This window comes from Ambystoma mexicanum, chromosome 1p (assembly GCF_040938575.1).
Source record: "Ambystoma mexicanum isolate Mex_15411 chromosome 1p, UKY_AmexF1_1, whole genome shotgun sequence".
In the NCBI taxonomy this organism is placed as follows: Eukaryota; Metazoa; Chordata; class Amphibia; order Caudata; family Ambystomatidae; genus Ambystoma; species Ambystoma mexicanum.
Window position 1 is genome coordinate 1,238,236,078 of NC_090921.1, and position 22,190 is coordinate 1,238,258,267.

At 46.1% G+C, this 22,190-nt stretch overlaps 1 protein-coding gene across 1 annotated transcript in view; it reads left to right on the top strand.

Annotated features, from left to right (window-relative positions):
* Positions 1–22,190, top strand: part of LOC138452392 (dual specificity tyrosine-phosphorylation-regulated kinase 1B-like) — a 526,499-nt gene that overhangs the window by 433,943 nt on the left and 70,366 nt on the right. The window contains exon 9 of the mRNA XM_069604969.1: positions 17,111–17,414. Coding sequence (XP_069461070.1) covers positions 17,111–17,414 — 304 coding nt within the window. The remainder of the gene's footprint in view (positions 1–17,110; positions 17,415–22,190) is intronic.

The following is a 22,190-nucleotide window of genomic DNA, read 5'->3' on the forward strand; positions in this document are numbered from 1 at the left end:
CGGGCACAGGCTTCCAAAGCCTCAATAGCCAGATGGGTAGCAGCAGCTATTTCAGAATCGTACTAACTGCAGCACAAACCGCCATCGACCGGCATGCCACAGCGGTAGACTGTCAATCGCCATAGGACTTCATAAGCAAGGCAGCGACCTGGGAGTCTCCCTTGGCCTTATGTAAATATTTCATTAGTGCTACATCAGATGCAGCCTCCGCAGTACTGAAAACGGTTTGCAAATAATTTGGGCAGCGTCGTAGGACTTGTTAGGCAAGAATTGATGTAGTAACCCTGTCGGAGACTACACCAGCCTTGTCCTCTTGGTATTGGGTAATCCACCTGTTGGTATAGGTCTGCACTACACAAGTTGGTAGTGTGACTGAGGAGCCAGACCTATCTCAAGAGTGGTAAATGTGTGCTGTAGCACTAAAATTCACAAATACAAGTATCCAAGTAAGACGTGGACCTAAAATCCCTTGCGCGTCGAGGTCCTTCAGATAGTCTCTTTCCACTAGTTGGTCGCTTTATGCAGAACTATCGAGAGTTGATATTGTTTCTTTGTCCCAGGACCTATGGTTGTCTAGTCTTCCGACTACTTCTCTTTGACTGCTTTGTGGACTTCCTGCGCCGACGACATCCACTACTGCTCCACTGTGTACTGATAGACGTTTGACAACCGCGTGTCCTCGGTGGGGCCCGGGGTTTATTCTTTTCACGAATGCATTTTCTTTTCCCATATTCTCTATTTCATCTGGCTGCCGTCTCCCTCTGCTATGGAGTGGGCGCCCTTTAAATTCTGTCCGTCATGTAACAGCCAAGAGCGTTCTTTTAAGTCCTGCAAGCTCTTTCGTCCCAAGACATTAAAGGACGGGTGTTATGCAGAAAATATGTCGGTCGTCCCTTGGAGCATGAAGTGGATTGGGACTAATGTAAGAAATATCTATATGCCAAAGATATCCACTCAGCTGAAGTGCAAAAAGTTTTTCTCCAAAAATGTTTTTGTTTAAACAATGTTAGTGTAACCTAAAGCAAGGAAATCACAAATGTTGTTTAGCCACAGTATTTATACTCTGAAAACATTCCTTATTTTGACAAAATAATTTATTTTGTATTTTCAAAAGGATTGGGTTTATAAATACAAAAGGTTTGAGGTGCATTATAAATTAAAGGTAAAACAATTAAAGGCAAAACTATAAATTAGGAGATTTGACAGAGGAACAGATTAATGCACTTTTTACAAGTAGATGAATACACACAGTGAATGAACCAAATACAAAAACATATATAATAACAAAGCAAACATAAAGAGGCCAAGTACCCTCAACTAGAGGGAAACTTAAAGCGGCCCACATTTCAATATACAAGTGCCACTGTTTTAATAAATAAAAAGATGCAGCTCTCTTAAAGGACAGGTGGACAAAACAGTGGGCGGCCTACGCGATGCAGTTAGATGGTCATTCCCCCGTTGGCGCCATAGCTTCGGATGACAAGGATTCCAGCTACAGTCATGGCTCCGATCTCAAAGCCATTGACCTTTCGGTGTAACCCTCAGGTTCTCAGATGCCTGTCCCCGACAGACAGGCCACTGGCTCTGTTATGGGGAGTTCACACTAGCGACAAGGGCACACGCACCACCTAAGGCCAAACGCACAAACCCCTAAGGCCTCCTCAATGGGCATGTCGAAGAAGCACCTAACGCCAACAGGCCCTCTGCAATCTTCGGTGTCTCCCGAAGCTCGCGGTCCGGCCCCCTCCCTGCAGCGGTCTTCTCTGCATGCGACTGGGCTTTGCTCATAAGGGCGTTCCCACAACAAAAAAGCACACAGTTCCCGACGCGTCGTCCAAAAGCTCACAAGCACCTAAGACTTCGGAGTCGACAACCGCGATGACGCCAGCAGGTGCGTGGAAACCCAGCATTCAGCTGCTGAAAATATGCAAGAGTCTTGCAGCTATTAATTCAGCAGAGGAATAATACAGGAGCACCTCCTCTTGTCGAGAGGAGTACTCTGAAGCCCCCAGCCTCGCTTAAGGGCTTTATCAGAAAAAACCTCTCCCTTCTGACCAGCCTTTTCCTCCTCCAGACCCCACTGCATCATCCCTGTGGACTAGGTAGAGATTTGAGAATTATATGGAAAAAATAGCCCAATTTATTCATTGACTTCTCAGATAAATATATTGCTCCCAAGAGGCCTAGACAGGAAGACTCATTGTCCCATTCCACCAAAACTACAGAAGCTTCCCATTCCTTCACAAATCCACCAAGAGGTCTTTGACTACTCGGAACAGGATACATAAGAGGACAATCCTTTTTGATCAGGACACAGCTGACCAGGACCCGGACTGGGAGCAGGATCAGCCAACAGATCAGGGTCCTTAGCTTTCACCCACTCATAAACCAGGCCCAGACATTATTTGTCTAGATCTGCCATTTTCACTTCAACAAAGGCAGTCATCACCAATAGATGACCAAATGTTATTTAATGCCATCCTAAAAAGAGCCGCAAATCATTTTCAGATCGCTACACAAGAGGCAGGCCAGGACTCTTGACTTCATTGAGGATATTCTCAAAGAAAAGCCTCCCACTAGTCAGGTTTCTCAACTGTTGGGGAGAATGCTAAGAAATGTGCTACTTCCCTTCTACCTTAGAGACCACCAGCTCTTGTTGATGGACTTTAGGACTTTTATGTACCACACCTTCAGTGCAGTGGCACAGGAAAGTCTCTTGGATTTCCCAAAGGTTTAAATACCTTCTCTTGGTAAATCTACAGTTTCCAAGACCAGTGAATTGGAATTTGACCTTACTTGCATTTTGTAACTTTCTAGACCTCTTGCTCCAGCATGTCTAGCAGGGCAGGAAGCGAGGGAGGTGCCCGAAATTCCCTGTGCTTAGTCTCCTTGGTTACAGGAATGCACCCGAGGGTGATTGGCTGGAGGGCTGTCCTTGGAGGACAGCTCCCTGCTGTGAGATTGACAGCTTAGCTGCGAATAAATGGGAGACAACTGCATAAAAGGCAATGCTTTTTACATAAAAGGTAAGACTTTTTGCTTGAAAGGCAGAGTCGACAACTGATCGAAGGAATCCAAAGAATAACTTGGACGAGACACCTGCTGCAACTCCTGGCCAGTTGGTTTGCCCGGTGAAGCCCTGTTGCAGTGCTGAAGCTCTGAATTTGCCTCGACTAGAGAAGACCTGCAAAGGACTACTTCTCCCCTTGGGTTGGTGGGACCAATCGACCCCAAGTCGAGCTAACCTGGAAATGCTCTTGGAGCTGGCAGTACTTCCATTGCTGCCACAGGAACCAAAGTGCCAGGGAGAAGAACACCAGAATCGAGTGTCTTTTTAAGTAGGACCCGAGCTCCAGGAAGATCCTCCAGACTCGCAGGGAGCAGGACTGACCAAGCCTCCGCTGCCTCAACAGAGTGCTGGACCCCAGATGCAAGGAAAGTCCATAGTGGTATCCGAGAACTGCAGTGGTGCTATTTGAGAGAGCCGCGAGGAGCTGAAACCGCGAAGTGCTGCTTATCTGAAGTTTGCCCATAGCTGCCGCCTGTTAAGCAAAGTTTGTATGCAGTACCCTCTGGAAACACTACAAACCACTGACTCTAGGTGTAGGCAACCCAACCTTTGCTATAAGCTTGTACTACACAGTTTTGGTAGCTTCTTGAGCAGCCAAGCTTATCTGAAGAGGGTAAATGTGAGCTGTAGTGGAGTTACACAAAGATTCACAGTTATGGGTATTGAAAAACTTATACTCGAGGTTTCTTGCAAAACAATTATTAATTTATCACTAATTTATCAGTCAGTTATAAAGCCTTCTTTAGAAGGGCGCAATATAATAGTAACACACAAATACACTTCAATACGATACACTGAGTTTCTGAATAAGAAAAGGCCCTTTTGGGATGGCCCACAGACACAACATGCACCCACAGGTGACTTCAATAACAAGGGTGCTGGGGACATTAATATCTTACTGTTGGCATTCAGAACACTCTTAAAAGTTGGTAAAAGGCAAAGGTTATTAGAAGACAAGAGACCACAAATATTCTTGAGCAGGGCAAATACTTTCAGATCCTCTTAGAAGAGTCATACAATTCAATAGGCTAAGCCAAAGTCAATAGGCAAGAGTCTTGTATAGGATGAAGCACTTCTGGTAAGTAAATGGAAAAGTCTTTGCACAAGTTCATAGGAGTATTTGATAAAAAGAAGAATCAAATGTAGGGCCAGAAACTAATTAGACTTGAGTTGTGGAAGTTACAAGCACTTCTACAGTAAGAGGTTAAGTGCTCTTAGACTTGTTTTACAGTACCTTGGCAATGAAGAAAAGATGCAGCTGATGGCTTATGTTCTGTGCAGCTATACAGATCTCACTGTTCCTGGGCCTCAGTCGTGGGGACAAGAGGGAGGATGTCGGGGGGACTCCGGCAATGCACTTGACGGTCAAAACGTGCAACCGGCAAACTTCACTTTCAGTGGCTGTTTCACGTTTCAGCTCCTCTTCGCGGTTCAGCTCCTCGTGTCTACTGCAAATGGCAACAATGCGGTTCCTGGCTGTTGAGGTGGACTTTCCTTGCTTCTGGGTTCCTGCACTCTGTTGAGGGGGCTCAGACTTAGTCTGGCTTCTTGGGAGCCTGGAGGATCTTCCAAAAGCTCTAGGCCAGCTTCAAAGCAATGCACACAACCTGGTGTTCCTCTACCTGGCTATACAGTCTCCAGCAGAAACTCTGTGGAAATCCAACCAGCTCAGAGATGGATGTCCAGTTGGCTTACTTTGGAGTTCATTGGTCCTATCAACTGAAAGGGAGAAGTCGTCCTTGCAGGGGCTTCTCTGTCGATGTGAACTTGACGTTTCGGCACTGCAGCAGGGCTTCACCGGCAAACCAACAGTCCAGGAGTTGCAGCAGGCGTCCTGTTCAAGCGCTTCTTCGGTTCCTTCGTCCAGTGGTCGAGACTGCCTTCCAAGCCAAAAGACTTGCCTTTTATTCAGTTCTCTCCCATTCATTCCAGCCTAGCTGTCAATCACCTAGCAGGGTGGCTGTCCTTGCTGCACAGTCAGCCAGCCAATCCCCACAGAGTGCATTTGGGGCTCAGAGACTAAACACAGGGAGTTTCGGGCACCTCCCTTACTTCCTGCCCACCCCAAACACTCTGGAGCCAGAGGCAGGCTTCACTCCTGAATCCCACCCAAAGCGAAATGAACAAAGAGACCAAACCTGGTTTGGCGCGCAGAGAAAATATCTAGAAAGATCTTTCCACAAAGACATGGCAAAAAAAGACAACCTGGGACCATTTTGTCAAAGATGGCTCTGCGCCATTTTGAAAAAGATGGCTACCGCGGTTGCTTCACCAGAGCCGCGAACGCAGCCTGCGGTAACTGCAAACCATGGTAGTTCAAGCAAAACCGCTGCCACCAGCCATTCAGTGAGGAAAGAGTAACATAGAAATGTTACATGAGGATCTAGACACGGGATACTAAGTAACCCCTCCAGCACTCCATTGTAAGATTGCGTGTGTTACAATGGTAAGTAAAGTCAATTTCACTTTACTGCTCTGGGAAACGGTAGTTTATCCCAGAGAAAGGTGTTTAAATCTTGGGGAAGATGCCACTGCACTGAAGGTGCTGTGTGACACTATGTAAAAGATGATTCCTATGGAGTTTGTCAGACTCCATAACCAAAAGAAACCGAGGTAAATTTCACATTAAAATACAAGGGGGGAGGGGGGAGAGGAGGATCTCGCTCTCCCCAGGTTAAAAAAAAAAAATCAAATCCTCAAAATGCAGCAAAGTTGCTGGGGGTCTCTAAGGTGAAAGAAATGAGAATTCTCCGTAACACCGCCCTTCCATTCATAGTGTAGGAGTCCCCAGACGTCCTCCCTCTTGTCCCCACTACTGAGTCCCAGAAACAGGATCTGCAGACCTACACAGGAACAGAAGCCAGCTGGAACCAATTTCGTATAACCAAAGGTACTGTAAAAATAGGGGGACTTACCTCTTGTCGTGTAGCCTTGCTGGTTCTCAGTTGAGACTTATCTTGGTTGCTTTTGCAGAGTTGCTTGCATCTTTGCTTCTCACAAGCCCCCAGGTTGTGGCCCAACAGGGATTCTATTTTTTCTACAAAGACTTATAAAACATTGTTCAAGACTTTTACTTACGTGCAAGAAGTGCTTCAGCTCACCTAGACTTTTTCTCAATTAACATTGGCTGGCCTGGCTCACTGAAAGACTCTTCTTACCTCTGCCTTTGTGCTTTACCTTTCCTTCAGGAAAGGGTTAATTTACTTTGCATTGGAGGGGTGGGGGGACGGTGGGTTCAAAAGTACTTACCTGCTTCAGAATATTTGTGTAACCTTTGCTTTATTCCCAAACCCTTTTCTTTGACGCCAAACTCATTATTGCCCTTAATGTACCAGTGATAAAATAATGTCCACAGTGTCCTAGTTATTTAAGTCACCTCAGGGTGTAGGGACCATCTGTGTGCCATCCCAAATGGGTACTTGCTGATTTAGAGAAACTGAGTGTATTTTGAAGTGTATTTTTGTTACTTATATATTGCTCCCTTCTGAAGAAGGATTGTTCAACTGACTGCTAAACAAATTGTTTAATCTAGAAACCTTGAGTGTAAGTTTATTTGAATACTTGTCACTGTGAATCTGTGTAAAAACCCTTCTGCTCACATTGACCCCTCTTGAGATAAGCCTGACTGCTCAGCCAGACTACTGACCTGTGTAGTACAGACTTAGACCAGAGGTTGGGTTACGTATTGCCAGGAGGACAAGGTTGGTGTAGTCTCTCAAAGGGTACTGAATACAATCTTGCCTAACATCAACTCAATAAATAAACGCCTAGCTCCCACTTTGTCACCGTCCCTCACAAGGGCAGTCAACCCTCTGGTTGAAAAATTATGGCCCTTTCCATCTGACCCGATGTATATATGAGGTCATGCCACACCGGACTCTGTTACAACCACCAGAAAGAGGGCAGGGGTTCCACTGTCCACAGCTGAAGCTCCCCCGGATAAAGCTTGCAAAAACGTTATGTTCTTGGGAAACGTATTAGCACATCTGTGGCCTGTTCAACCAGGATCGCTAATAATACGACACTTCTCACTAGTTGGTGACGTCCAACAGGGCCTGCTCCAAGAGGTCCCAGCGCCCATGCGATCACGCCTGCTGGCAGTCGTGACTGAGGTCAGACAGGTGATCAATGGCACACTAGACGCTGCTGAAACTGAGGGACGCGCTCTAGCACAAGGGACTCTACTCAAGTGACAGGCCTGGCTCAAAAACTCCGGCTTCAAACCAGAGACTCCAGGCCTCCCTGATACATAAACCCGTCGAAGACTCCAATTTATTTGGTAAGGCTGTCGATGACCCCTTGGAGACCCCTAAAAAAACAGATGCTAAAAACGCTCCGCCAAATCACAGCCAAGGCCTTCCAACAGTGAGGAGTCTCAAACTCTTGTTGTTCCTTTCGAGGTCCATCTTTCTCCTTGTTTCCCCATGGTCAATATGGTGCTGGAAGTACCCCATGATCCTCCAGGCAAGGCTCTCCTTTGGTAACAGCCATTATCAGCAGAGAGGGCAATATAGAGGCAGGAACTGTACTCCAAGGGGCTCACCGGTATCCACCTCGAAGTGACACGCCGGTCGGGGTCCCCTCCCATGCCTCCTCGGTTGGGGGACGGTTGCCAAGATTGTTTCATGCATGGAAGGGTGTCGCATCAGAACAGTGGGTGTTAAACTCTGTCCCACAGTTACTGAATCGAGTTCCACCAGCTACCTCAATACTACCAACCAAAGAGCAGAAGCCCATCACCCGCACACCCGCAAATCCTGCTGGAAGAGGTGAAGAGCATGCTGGAAAAAGCGCTGTAGAAGTTGTCCCCATTCACCAGGTCAACAAGGGTATTTATTCAGTCTACTTCTTTGTACCCAAAAAGGATCTTACCATGCGCCCTGTGTTAGACTTGCGTCCAGCGAACAAATATGTCAAGCCACAAAATTTCAGAATGACAACATTGCAGGAGGTAATACCACTGCTGGTGCAGGGGGATTACATGGCCACACTGAAATATGAAAGTGTTCATCTTTCATATCCAATGTTGCCAGCACACAAAGTACCTAAGGTTCATGATACAGGACACCCACTATCAATTCAAGGTTCTTACCTTAGCATCGCCTCAGCTCCACAGGTGCTCATGAAGGTACTGGAGGTAGTATCTGCTCACCTGCGCAGACAGTCCATTCCAGTCCATCTGTCCTCGACGACTGGCTCATAACAGGGGATTCGTACCGAACATTCCTATCAAATACCCAGAAGACTGTAGATCTCCTCTTCAGCCTAGGGTTCTCGATCAACGAGAAAAGTCCAGTCTATACCCCAGTCAAGTAAGTTTTTGGGGGCTCTAATTCGGAACAAAAGACGGCCTTGTCGTTCCCTCCAAGAGGGTTCAAATCCTGCTGTTCCAGATCTCACTATGGAGCCAGTCACGAGGTGACTGTATGCAAAGCCAGGTGACTATTAGGGATGATGGACTCCTGCATTTGCCTAGTTTCACAGGCTCGCTTGTGTGAATTACAGGCCCTTTCAGTTCAGGACCCATTTGTCACGATTCACAAAGATAAGGGGGTCCTGCGGACTCACCCACGATGTGAGCCTACATTTATTTCAAAGTTCCATGTGATCCAGTCCATAGAACTACCCACCTTTTTCCAAAACCCCACTAACGTGGCAGAAAGAAGCCCCCACAACCTAGATGTGAGGAGAGTGGTTATTTATTATCTGGGAAAGACAAAGCCACGAAGAACAAACCAGTTCTTTGTTTCAGTGGCAGCTGGTAGAGAATGGGACCCTGTCTCTAAATCAGCTATTTCAAAGTGGATCGTGAACTGTATCGCACTGTTATACTCTTGCCAAAAGAGATCTGCCTTTCACGCCTAGAGCACACTACTCTGGGCACAGAGGCTACCATAGCATTCATTGCAAATGTTCCTCTGGAGTTCATTTGTAAAGCAGCAACCGGGAGTTCTTTACACAACACTACTGCCTAGATACACACTCTAGGTCTGATTCTCAGGTGGGACAAGTGGTGGGAAGACATCTTTGCTACTGTTCCTTCACACATCCCACCACCATCTCTGGGTACTGCTCGCTAGTCTAAGCAGATTCACAAGCATCAGAAGACCTGCATTACTTACCGTAATAGCATTTCTGATGATTGTATCTGATTAGATTCACATGCGCCCACCCTTCATCCCCTCGTGGAGTGGAAAGAACATAGACATCTTACACCTACTCTTATGTACTCACTCACGCTCACTATAAGGCTCCCTCACGGCAGAAAAAACACAACCAGAGGGACCTCGACGCGTGAGGGATTTTGGGTACACTACACGTGTGATATGGCATTTATAACGCACCTATACACAAGTGTTTCAAAGTGCGACGAGGAAAGGGAGGGGGAAAAAAGGAAGATAGAGGACTATCTTGCTAGGCCAGGTGACATTGAGATCGCACAAGTGCATGGGGGTGAATGGGGGAAGGGTTTGGGGGCATTGCAATACATAGAATCAACAGTCAAAAATAAATAGAATAAATAAAAACAATAGGTTAAAGTGCAGGCAGCTAGTGGCAAGTGCAGGGGTAAGTGCAGACATCAAGTGTCGAGAGCTGGTGGGGACTGTGGGGATACAGAAACAACCCCAAGTGCAGGGGTTGCCCGGGATGCAGTGCAGGTGTGCAGCTGGCTGGGAAGATGACCTGGGCCCGAGATCAGAGGGTAGCCAGGTTTCAATCAGGAGTTCAGCAGGGGAGAGAATGCGGAAGCAAAGAGGAATTTCTTGAGTTTCTTCGGAACCAGAGATGGTTCTCCTTGTTTCAGGGAGGCAGGAAAGCTGTTCCAGAGAGACCCCAGCCAAAGAAAGAGATCTACCACCAACTTCTTGCTTGGAGAAGGGACTGACCCTGAGGGAGTTGGAGGCGGATGAGTGAAGAGCAGGAGGAAGATATTTGGGGAGAGAGAGGTGGAGGTATTGAGGCCCCAGGCGGCTTTGTGGACAATGCAGAGGGTTTTGAGCTTAATCCTCGCAGCCACTGGAAGCCAGTGCAGAGATTCCAGTCCCGGAGAGATGATCCCAGGGCTTGAGGCCAAGGACAAATCCTGCAGTCCTGTTGTGGATGAGTTGCAGAGGGCGGAGAGTAGAAGCAGGCAGATTCAGAAAGTGCTGTTGCAATAGTCCACCCTAGAGAGAACCAGAGCTCTGGAGACACTGAGCCTCTGGGGGAAAAAGAGGAAAGGAAGAATACCTCTGGGGAGGTGGAGCTGGTAGTGTCACTTATTTGAGACGTCAGATGTGAGGAGAGGGTGGAGTCGAAGATGACCCCGATGTTTTTAGCCTCACAGGTGGGAGAAGGAAGAGGGCCAAGATAGGCCGGCCAGAGAACGATGGGAAAAGAGGGAGCAGATGTGCCGATGCGGGAATCTGAGTCTTACTGGCATAAAGGCTTAGATCATTGGCAGCACACCACTCCTGCATAGCGGACAGTCAGAGATTAGAGAAAAAGAGGTGGCGGAAGGGAGCCTGAAAATTAGCAGTGTCTCATCCGCATAGCACTGAAAGTTGGGGCAGAGAGTGGCAATGCGGTGGGCAAGAAGTGCCAGGTATTTGTTGAACAGCCAGGGAGCAAGGTTAGACCCCTTTGGAACACAAGTAGAGATGGAAATGAAGAACCCCAGTTGGACCCGGGAGGGTCGATCTCGGAGGAAAGAGGTCAGCCAAGCCAGGGCCTGATCGATGATACCCAGGTTATCACAGAGACGATTCAACAGGATGGCATGGTTGACTGTCAAAGGCAGAAGAGAGATCATGTAAGATGAGGACACAGGGTATTGGAGTCAAGGTTGGAGAGGAGAGTAGTTTCTGGAATTCTGGCAGCTCTGAAGCCAGACTTATCGTCATTGGGACAACCAACCAATTCACTCTGAGGATTAAGCTGGGAGATGGCCAGCTTTTCCAGGAGTCTGCCCAGGAAAGGAGTGATGGATATTGGGCAGTAGTTTGCGGGCCGAATGGGTCGGCGGAGGGTTTCTTAAAATGAGGGTGCACAAGGGAGTGCTTCAGGGGGGAAGGGAAGATGCCAGTGGCGAAGGAGTGGTTGCAGAAGTCAGCCAGAGTAGGAGCCGGGGTGTCAATTTGGTCCTTGATGGTTTTAGAGGAACATGTGAGAAAGTGTTTTGAAAAGAGTTTCATGGATCAGACTTGTCTAGAAACCTCGTCTGGGGAGAACATGGGAAAAGGAAGGAAGGAAGGAAGGAAGGAAGGAAGGAAGGAACCAACCATCAAACCACCCACCCAACCAACCATGCAGATCTTAGAGTTCGGTCAGAGTTGTGGGATGCTGCAGAGACGCGGGCTTGGATGGGCTCTCTTCTTGGTGCGGACAGAGCCAGTATCGCCTTTGGAGCAGGTGACACACCAGTTTGTCAGAGGATGTACAGGAAGCATGCCATTTCCTCTCAGCCACCCTGCACTTGCGTTTAAGGGTGACGAGGTCGGAGTCGTACCAGGAATTGCACTTGACTTTGGGCTTCAAGCGGATCCTCATGGCGGGCAAGTACATCAATAGTATCAGATATAGCAGTGTGGAGCATAGAAAGGGCTGTCAGGGTGTGAGTCAGCTGAAGGGGGAGGAGGGGTGAAAAAGTGGCTGCAAAAGCCTCAACTGACACATGCTTCATGGGTCGGATAACCGAGAAGGTAGGTGGCAGTGCTGGAGTTGGCTTGACCTGAGTGGTGGAGAGTGTCAGCTGGGAGAAAGTGATCACTCCAGGAGAGAGGAGTGGTGAGAGGTATAGAATGGGGAATGGCTGTAGAGATCAGAACATCCAGAGTGTGCCCTGCAGAGTGAGTCGGACCAGAGGGGAGGATGGATAGTGAGAGTTGCAGAGGTCGCAAAAGAGTCCAAAGGAAGGACATTAAGCATCCAAGTGGATGTTGAAGCCTCCTAGAAGGAGGAGTTGAATGGTCAAGACGAGGAGGGAAGAGGACAGGTCCGCCCTCTCAGAGAAGGAAGGAGGAGATCTGACCAGGTGGGCGATAGATGGTAGCCACAGTAAGGGGATGGCTAGGAGAGAGATGGATCCTGCAGACAATGCATTTGAAAGATTAGGCCTACGTAGGATTGACAGAGGCAGCAATCCACTCGGGGAAGATCGGGGCTACTCAACCTCCGGAAACGATTGGACCTGGGAGAGGAGAAGATCTTGTAGCTGTCTGGGAGGAGTGTGTCAAAGCTGTGACTGAGGTGGCCGTGAACCATGTCTCCAGGGAGACAGAGAACATCAAGATGAAGTTCTTAAAGGAGGCGGCAGATGTCAGAGGAGTGTTTGATAGCTGAGCGAGAGTTTAGAGTGGCAATATGGAGAAGGTTTCTGTCCTTGAAAGACTTCCGGGGAGGGGTACTAATCAGAGGTATGCCCTGCGTAGGTGTAGAAGCCCCGGTGGGGGGGTGGGTGGAGGATGTAGAGGGCAAGGTAGCCTAGGAGGAAACAGCAGGGGGAGGCAAGGAAGCCGTAGAGGGAAGAGGGGACAGCAGGAGAGGAAAGGAAATTGATGAGGCGCAGGAAGCATCTGTCAAAGAGAAGGTTGGCCTGGGGGACTTGAACCAAGATTGTACCATTCAGGTAAACATTAATGATGACCTTAGAGGAGTGGAAGGAGGCCAGACAAGCCTCCCACCTGGTGCCACCATTAATGGGAGAAGAAAAAGGAGAAAGCACAGACCATATGGAGAGTCCATAGGTTTGGCTGGAGAATGACGAAGAGGATGTCGGTGAGGGTTTGCCTGGAGGAAGCACTGGTATAGGTGTCGGCGATGGGGAGGCTTGGGTTGGAAGCCAGGATGTGCTTTTTAAAATTCTTCTGCCAGATTTAGTGAGGAGAGCAGGATATTCGATAGAGAAGCAGTTAGAAAAGATGGGAGAGACGGAGAGCACCATAGAGTAGGTAGGGCGAGGAGAGAAGAGGAAAGGGACGGGAGGGGCGGTGAGAACACTAGGGAAGGACACAGGGAGGGGCGCAAGCAGACGAGACAAACAATTGGACAAGACAGGAGCTTAGACAATGGTAGAAAGGTTTGCTAGATGAATGCTTTGCAAAGAAGGCAAAACCCCAGAACTGCACTATTTTCACAATGTAGTTTAGATACCGAAGAACACGCACCCAAGTCTTGAGAGTCCTGACTAGTGTTGAAAAGGCCTAAATTATACGGATAGTGCCTGTCGACGCCCCCTTTTCAATCTTCGAAAGATGCAATACTCTGTGATTACCACTAGATGTCGGACTATATGCACAGCATGTGACTAACCAGATTCAATCAGAAATGCTACTACGGTAAGTAATGCATGCCATTTGTTATTTTAAAATAAGCATTCTTTAAAAAGGGCAATGTGCAATATAAAAGTACACTTCCAGAATCAATACCAAGCAAATAGATACTCTTTATAGATTCTTCATACACACTTTGTACACCGTGAGGTGACTTCACGAACTAGGACAGTAATGGCATGTATATATCAATTGTACATTTGGATGGAGTGAGGTTGGTAGAAAGGAACACGGTTAAAACAGGTTCTCCTAGCATGTGAGCACTTTAAATCATCCACATCCAATAAAGTCTAGATAAAAGCCTTTCCCAGCCATATTAGGTTAAAACCAATGCATCGCTTATGAGGGACAGTGTGAATCAAAGTCTCAATGGAATAGAAGAGTCTGCAGGGAGCCAGGACAGCCAAAGTCAATTGGAGCAAAGTGTATGGAGCTGAGGCACTTCTTTGATAGTAAAAGGTCTTGCACAAAGTTAGAGAGTTTGTTGTAGAAAGATCACTGTTCGGTCACAAACTGTTACATTTGTAAAAGTTAGAGCTGAGATCAACTCTAGAAAAGCAGCTTCTGCAAGTCTCAGTTGAAAAAAGCAAGCTCCAGACAGAGGTAAGTACCCCAAAGTCAGAACAGTACCTTTGGTTAGAAGAAAAGGGACCAGCTCTGGCTCCTGACTGGTTGCAGCGATGCAGTTCCTAGGTTCCTGGTCCTCAGTCGTGTGGACAAGAGGGAGGACGCCTGGGGACTCCTGCGGCAACAATTCGATGGTCGGCAGCAGCTAAGGGCTCTTTTCGGATCAGCAGCACTTTGCAGTTTCATCGATCGGTAAATAGCACCACCGCAGATCTTGGAAACAGGTTGGGCTTCCTGGAGTCCTGCGCTCTGGTGAGGGGACTCAAGCTCTAGTCGTCCTGCTTCTGGAGGGTCTTGAGGAGCTTCCTGGAGCTTTTGGCCGGCTTACAGACGTTGCACTCGTCTATGGATTTCTCGACCCCTGGCACTCGGTTCCTGCAGCCGCAAAGAAGTACAGCCAGTGGTGCAAGGTCTTCTAGCAAAGTTCCCCTCTGGGTTAGTTGGTCTCACTAACCCAAGGGAAAAAAGGAGTTTCAGAGCAGCAGCCAGGCTTCACCTGGCAGTTCAACGGTCCAGGAGGATGCTGCAAGCTTTAAGTTTCTTCATTGGGTTGTTCTTCCCAGTGGTCAACTGTCTTCAATCCTAAAACCCTTGCCTTTTAAGTGGGTTTCTCTCATTCATGCACATCCTAGCTGTCACACAGCATGGGGCTGTCCTGCAAGGACAGGCAGCCAGCCAATCAGGACTGGTGCTTTCAGGTTGCCCTGGAGACAAAGGGGAGTTTGGGCACGTCCCTCACTTCTTTCCCTTGCAGACACTGGAGCTAGAGGCGGGTTTCAGTACTGAAGCCAGCCAAAGCCAAAACGAACAAAGGGGTCAACTATACCTCGACGCACAGAGTAAAACCCAAGAAAGACCTCACAAACAGAAAATGTCGAAAAAAGAAGACTGGGCCATTTTGACAAAATGGTCACCCATGGGTGCTATACTGCAGCTGAGGTTCAGCCTGCGGTAGAAAAGCACAATGGTAGGAACATTAAACCACTGCCACCCGCCATTTAAAGTGGTGAGGGTAACAACATATTTTACATGAGGAAGTAGGAAAAGGGACTACTAAGTAACTTCTTCCCTCGCCCCACCCCCCCAGCAGTCCACATACGATGGGGTGTGCTGGACATACAGAGAAATGGTAAGTAAAGTCAATTTCACTTTACTATTCTTGGGAACTGCAGGTCACCAAGAAAAGTCATTTAAACCTTAATAGAAACCTAAAGGATTTCTGACACTGCACTGAAGATGCTGTCACCATACAAAAAGTAGATGCCTATGGAGTTTGTCATACTCCAAAATTAAAGGAAACACATAATTCAAAACAGATCAAAATACATGAGTGAGCAAAAAAAGCGCACTCGCTCCAGGGTTAAAATTAAAAAGTCCTAAAACACAGCTAAAGAGCTTGGGGTCTCTAAGGTTGAAGGGAATTAGCACAGAAATTAGAATTGTGGTCAGTTATACATGTATTTGGTTCTTTGGTGCTAGGTTCCACATAGGGTGGTTATTTGTTTATATTGCAACCATTAATTTGGTGGCAAATAGGCGTTTGGTATTGTTGATGGATATTTATAACAAATGACCAATGCTATTTTTGTTTTTCATGTCTTAAGTTTTAAATCGGTAATAATTTCTACCTTACATTCATGTGTCCCAAGGTAGATTTGTTTTTCCTGGGGTATTGTTAAAAGAAACTAGATCAGGGTAGGATTTTATTTTTACTAGGGTCACACGTTTTTGGTATTGAGTGCAAATAATTTATAACCAGTTGTCGCCCTGCCTGAGAAATGGGGTGTTGAAATCGCCCATGCAGTATGGAAGGAAGGGGATGGGACCTAGCAGTATTAAAGATACTCACTTAGTGACTGAACCATTACTAATCCATAGTCCTCTTTCCTACATATGACCCAACTTCCATCCCCCATAATAAAAACCTGACAGGCTAGACTGTCTCCTGTGCGATGATACAAACTGGACTGAGTGCTGCTGGCTGGGCATGGTTATGCCAATGTCTCCACATGCACTAAATCTAAAGGAGAATAGCTCAATTTTGCGATGCAAAATGCATACATGCCAACCCTTCCAATTTACACGGGAGACTCTCGATTTTACTGTTTAAAAAAAAGTTGCTATTTTTTTACTGTCTACCGCCTAAAATATCCCTAACCCCGATGCAATTGAATGGGGAAATGTCATGCTCCCAATTTTCGTGAACAAATCTCCCTTTCGGGGGGCTGACGGGGGGAATCTAAAAGGTTGGCATGTATGAAAATGGGTCCTGTCCCTGTGCATGGGCGACCATGCAGTACAGTGGAAAAGGACTATGGACTAAGATTGTGTCAGTCACTACAGTGAGTAACTTTTTATTGTTACATACAGTGAGTATTCCCTTATTGTTTGCTGTTGGATGCGAGACTGTACCTCCCCCCCCCACCCCCCCAATCCTGCTTCCCTCCTTAGATTATAGGTTTGGTTACTCTGCCGAGCTTTCCCCTTGGAAAGTCAAAAAATGTACTGGACATGGGTCAGAATAAAATCCGTACACTGAGGCGTTTACTAAAATATCCAACACTTTAAAACACTTAGCTCTTTTTAAATGTGTATTGATGTATTCCTCTCACCGCATCCTTCATACTAGTGGAATTTGTCCCGATGTAATGCTCTGTCATGCAGTTGTGCACACGGCTGACACCTGCTTTTGCTGTGAAGCAGGTTGAAGGTGGCTTGTAGGGTTCCACAAAACACACAATGAAATAATACATAAGCTGCACATAATGATAAATGCCTCATTTCCAAAACTACATCTGCAAACTGAGTTGATAATCTGACACTAAACCCCTATCCGACCTGAGATTCTTCCCACCCTCCCCTCTTAACAGGGCAATGTTTTAGAAATTCTGGAAAAATCTTTTGAAAACTCTAGCTTTCAATCTGGTACACTGTAGAACTCTGGTTTTACATTTAACAAGGGGGTTTGGTGGATCATAAGGCTTATATTGTATTAGTGGCAGTTCATGTTTTTTTCTCATCTGGCTCCATTTTTGGAATGTGGGCACTGGTCTTATTTTCTGTCAGTTTAACAATGGCAATCATTTTATGTATTTCATTGTAGGACTATAAAGTGCCAGGTACTCGAAGACTTCATGAAGTTCTAGGTGTTGAAACAGGTGGCCCTGGTGGTCGCAGAGCAGGTGAACAGGGTCACTCACCATCAGACTATCTGAAGTTTAAAGATTTGATTCTGCGGATGCTTGACTATGATCCCAAATCGAGGATCACACCATTCTATGCACTGCAGCATAACTTCTTCAAGAAAACAACAGATGAAGGAACAAATACTAGTAATAGTAATTCTACCAGCCCTGCTATGGACCATAGTCACTCAACAAGTACAACCAGTTCGGTATCCAGCTCAGGTAAGTGTATATTTAATCTTTACTTTATATAGTGCATTACAAGCCGCCTTATAGCACAAGCTTGTGTTAAGTTCACATAACAATAATTACAACCACTTAATACCATAGATTTTAATTCCTGTTTAATTACATTGTAAGATGTTGATTTTGTAACGAAATGGGTTACTTTCAAAGTGAAATATTGCAACCCGTACATTCCTTCTTAGTACATGCAGAGATGTGATGATGAACACTTTCCTATTCTAAAACAATTGTATACATTTTAAAGTTATAAAATTCGAGTTCAGTTATAACATTTAACTGTCATTTTCATGTAAGGCCATGTAATTAAACATCTAGCATAACTCGTATGAAAGGCCAAGCTTCTAATACATAATATACTGTTAACATTTTAAAACTCCTAATGAAAGTCAATCAGTGATCATCTAGAATCCAGATGTACTCGGTGTTAAGGAACAGTTTAATTCCTGTGCCAATTCCTTTTAACCTTAGAGACCCCCAGCTCTTTTGCTGGACTCGGAGCTTTTTAAATTTAACTCCTGAATGAGTGGGACTTTTTACTCACTCTCGTGTTTTTTCTGACTAGGATTTGTGTGTTTCTTACTGTTTAATGGAGTCTAAACTTCATAGGCATCGGCTTTTTGTGCTGTGCCACTGAGAAGTCCCTTGAACTTCTCTTAATGTTTAACTACATCTTCTTGGATGAACTACTGTTCCCAAGAATAGTAGGTTGACTCCTGTCTTACCCTTTCTTTTGGGGGGTCCAGCACACACCACCCTATTCGGAGTACAGGGGATAGGGGGTTACATAGTAACTCTTTGATCCCACTTCTCATGTAGCATTGTTACAATAACTAACTTGAATGGCTGGTGGCAGGATTTTCTTTTTTACTACCCTGTGCCATGTATCTACAGGCTGATTCCTCTGGTGCAGTACAGCACCCAAGGGTGACCATTTTCTCAAAATGGCCCCAGTCTTATTTTTTTCGCCATTTTTGGTCAGTTAGTTCCTTCTGGGCTTTTACTCTGTTTGAATCGGGTTTGAGTCCTTTGTGCATTTTGCCTTTGGCGGGCTCCAGCCCTGAAGCCCACACAGGCGCAAGTGTGCCTGGAACTGCAGGAAGTTAGGGAGGGTCCCGAACCTTCCCTGTCCTTTGTCTCTAGGTGTGCCTTGTGCCCGAATGAAACCAGTTCTGATTGTCTGTCTGGCTGTCCAGGAGGACAGCCACACTGAGTGATTGACAGCCTAGGGCTGTGAATGATTGGGAACCTGCTTTAAAGGTGAGGTTTTTGGCACTAGTCAGTCAACTACTGGAGGACAACATCCGATGAAGATGTGAATAGATGCCAGTAGCACCCTCCTGGACCACAAAGTGCCCGGTGAAGCCCTGCAGCGGCTGACCCCAATTTCGGTTTGACTGGGAAGACCCGTACGGAACAACCTCCTCCCTTGGGCTGGTGTGACCAACTAGCCTTAAGACTAGCTTCATTCTGGCGCAACCCCTGACTTGCTGCGACTCCAAGGTTGCAGAATCCCAATGCCCGGGGACCCGTGACCGTTATCGATTGCATTGTCTAAGGAAGTGCGAATCCGGCAAAAACATTGTGGGCATCCAGAACCACAAAGGGCTGCTGAATCGAGGAGAATCCATTGCTGCAGAGCCCCCCTTTGAGTGCTGCCGCAGACGACCACCAGATGGCCTCCCTTTCGTCACCTCGACCATGGACTAGGAATGATGGTCTGCTACACTGCAACAAGAAGGCATTCAGCTGGAACATATTCAGTTCACAGGTACTGTGGAGCTTGGGGTACATCTACCGTTTGCCATTTGTACTGCTTCCTAGCTTGGGGAGTGCTATTTTACCCTCTTTAGGGTTAACCTCAACTCACTTACAATGGCCTTGCAGCTTGTGCTTCTTCAAGATGGCACCTCTTAAGCTTCTGCGATTTTTTTCCATTTGAACTACTGACTTCTCTAAAACATTTTCGAAGGAGAGAGCATCAGAACTTGGAACTAGCCCATTAACTTTGGCTGTCATGGCTCCCTAAAGGCCCCCTTTCCGAACCTATTGGCTTTGGAAGTGCGTGTTCCCTAACATGTTTTAATTGTTGAACACTATTATTGCCGGGATCAAAGACTGCCTACATCCCTCTCGGAGAATCTGTTTTCCAAAGTACAAAATATGTTCTGATTAAACTCACTTTCCCTTCTTATAACTCAATATTGCAATGTGATCGTGAATAAGTGTTATTACTGACCTCAAATGACATCACTCGCTGTGCTGGAATATGTATCATGTATGAAAAGTTACTCACCTGCTTTATTGCTCTTGTTGAATTGAATCCTAACTTTTAGGATTCATGTTATTTGTAGTTGCTGCTTTTTAAAGATTGTCTAATCCTTGTGTATATATAAAATATATAAAATATATATATATACTATAACGCGAAGTCTAAGTGTATACTTGGATACCTATTGTTAGGCAAGATTTGGAGCAGCACCCTTTGGGTGCACTACAACAACCTTGACCTCCTGGCAAGAGGCACCCAACCTTTGATACAAGTCTGAACTACACAGGTTGGTAGTGTGGCTGAGCAGCCAAGCAGATCTCAAGAGGGGTCAATGTGAGCACTAGGGTAGTTGCAGAGATTCACAGTAACAAGTATCCAAATAAACTCTTAGAAACAAGGTTTCTTGATTAAACTATTTATTATCCAAGTCCGTTTGGATACGCCTTCTTCAGAAGGGGCAATATAATAGTAAAACACAACTACACTCCAGAATACACACTCTTAGTTTCTCTAAATCAGAAAATACTCATTTGGGATGGCACACAGGCACCGCCTACATCCTCAGGTGACTTAAATAGCTCAGACACTGTGGACATTAATGTATCAATGGTACGTTTGGAGCAATACTGAAATGAGTGTCAAAGTAAAGAGATTTTAGAATAAAACAAGAGATCAGACAAATATTCTGAAGCATGTAAGTACTCTTGAACCCCCAATGCAAAGCAAGTTAACACTTTCCTGGAGGGAAGGTAAAACACAAGCAGAGGAGGAGAGTCATTCAGGGAGCCAGGCCAGCCAATGTCAATTGGGCAAAAGTATTGGTGATCTGAAGCACTTCTTGCAGGTAAGTAAGAGTCTTGCACAATGTTTAGAAGTCTTTGTAGAACAAAGTAGAATCAATGCAGGGCCACAAGCTGGGTGGCTTGTGAGAGGTAGAAGATGCAAACAACTCTACAGTAGTAACGAAGACGAATCTGAGATACTTGGCTCGGATATGTCTGAACAGATGGAGATATATTTGTAAAAATGTGACCCTGACTTCCATTAATCTAGGAGAGCAAAGCCGACAAAGCAAAATTCTTAATAGGGTGTTTTGGACTCTCCAAAGACTTTATGCGAGAGGAGTGATTGATACAGAGGCTTGTTGGAGGTGTAAACATGCAATTGGCTCTTTTGAGCATATGATCTGGGATTGTTATGAATTGAGGACGTTTTGGAGAGAAGTCGTTAAGAAGATTAATGAGGTTTTATTATTGCAAGAAGATTTTGACTACAATACTGTCATCTTGGGTGAGGATGATAAGGTGGAAGAACTCACCCGATGAAATACTGGTTTTTCAGGGATGCAAACTCGGCAAAGAGAATTATTTTGAGGAAATGGAAATGTGATGAGACCAACCTTTTCAGGGTGGGTGGAGGACTTGAGGCAGGTTTCCAGAATTGAGAGGATTGTTCTTCGCAGAAACAAAACAAATAAAAACAAATAAATTGTTTGATCAAATGTGGGGAAGATTTTTAGATGAATAGTGATGATGGTTCGGATAGTTATTATTACTTTGTTGAGATTGGGGGTGGTAGTATTGGTGGGGAATGTTTGATGAATTCTATAGTTATGACATTGATAAACTTGCTCAGTTTGGTTTTATGTAAACTTTAATAGACTTAATAATACATTTTAAAAAACTGAGATCCAGTAAGGCTACAAGATGGGAGCTATCTTTTCTCAGACTGTACAGTACCTTTGGTTAGAAGAAATGGTTCTAGCTGGCTTCTGTTCCTGTGTGGCTCTGTAGATCCTGTTGTTCCTGGGCCTCAGTCGTGGGGACTCCTACAACGGGATGGTCAGCGGCAGAAAAGGACCAACTTCTATTCAGCAGCACTTCGCGGTTTCAGCTGCTCGCGTCTCAGCAAATAACACCACTTCGGTCTCACGGATACCACTGTGGACTTCGCATCTAGGGTCAGGCTTGGTCAGTCCTGCTTACTAGGAGTCCGGAGGATCTTCCAACATGCTGGGGTCTGTCTTAAAAGTGACATTTGGTGTTACTCTCCCTGGCACTTCGGTTCCAGCGGCGGTGGAAGTACAGCCAGCTCAGAGAGCATGTCCAAAGGAGTTCCCTTTGGAGTTGATTTGGTTCCACCAACTCAAGGTGAGAAGTAGTTTGTTGCAGGGCTTCTCTAGTCAAGATGAATTCTGAGCTTCAGCACAGCAGCAGAGCTTCACCTGGCAAACCAACGGTCCAGGAGTCGCAGCAGGCATCTCTTCCAAGTTCTTCTTCGGATTCCTTCGTCCAGTGGTCGACTCTGCCGTCCAAGAGAAAAAGCCTTGCCTTTTATGCAGGTTTCTCCAATTAATTCCAGCCTAGCTGTCGGTCACACAGCAGGCTGGCTCTCCATAGCGGAAAGCCAGCCAGCCAATCACCTAGGAGTGCATGCCTGTAACCAAGGGGATCAAGCACTGGGAGTTTCGGGCACCTCCCTCC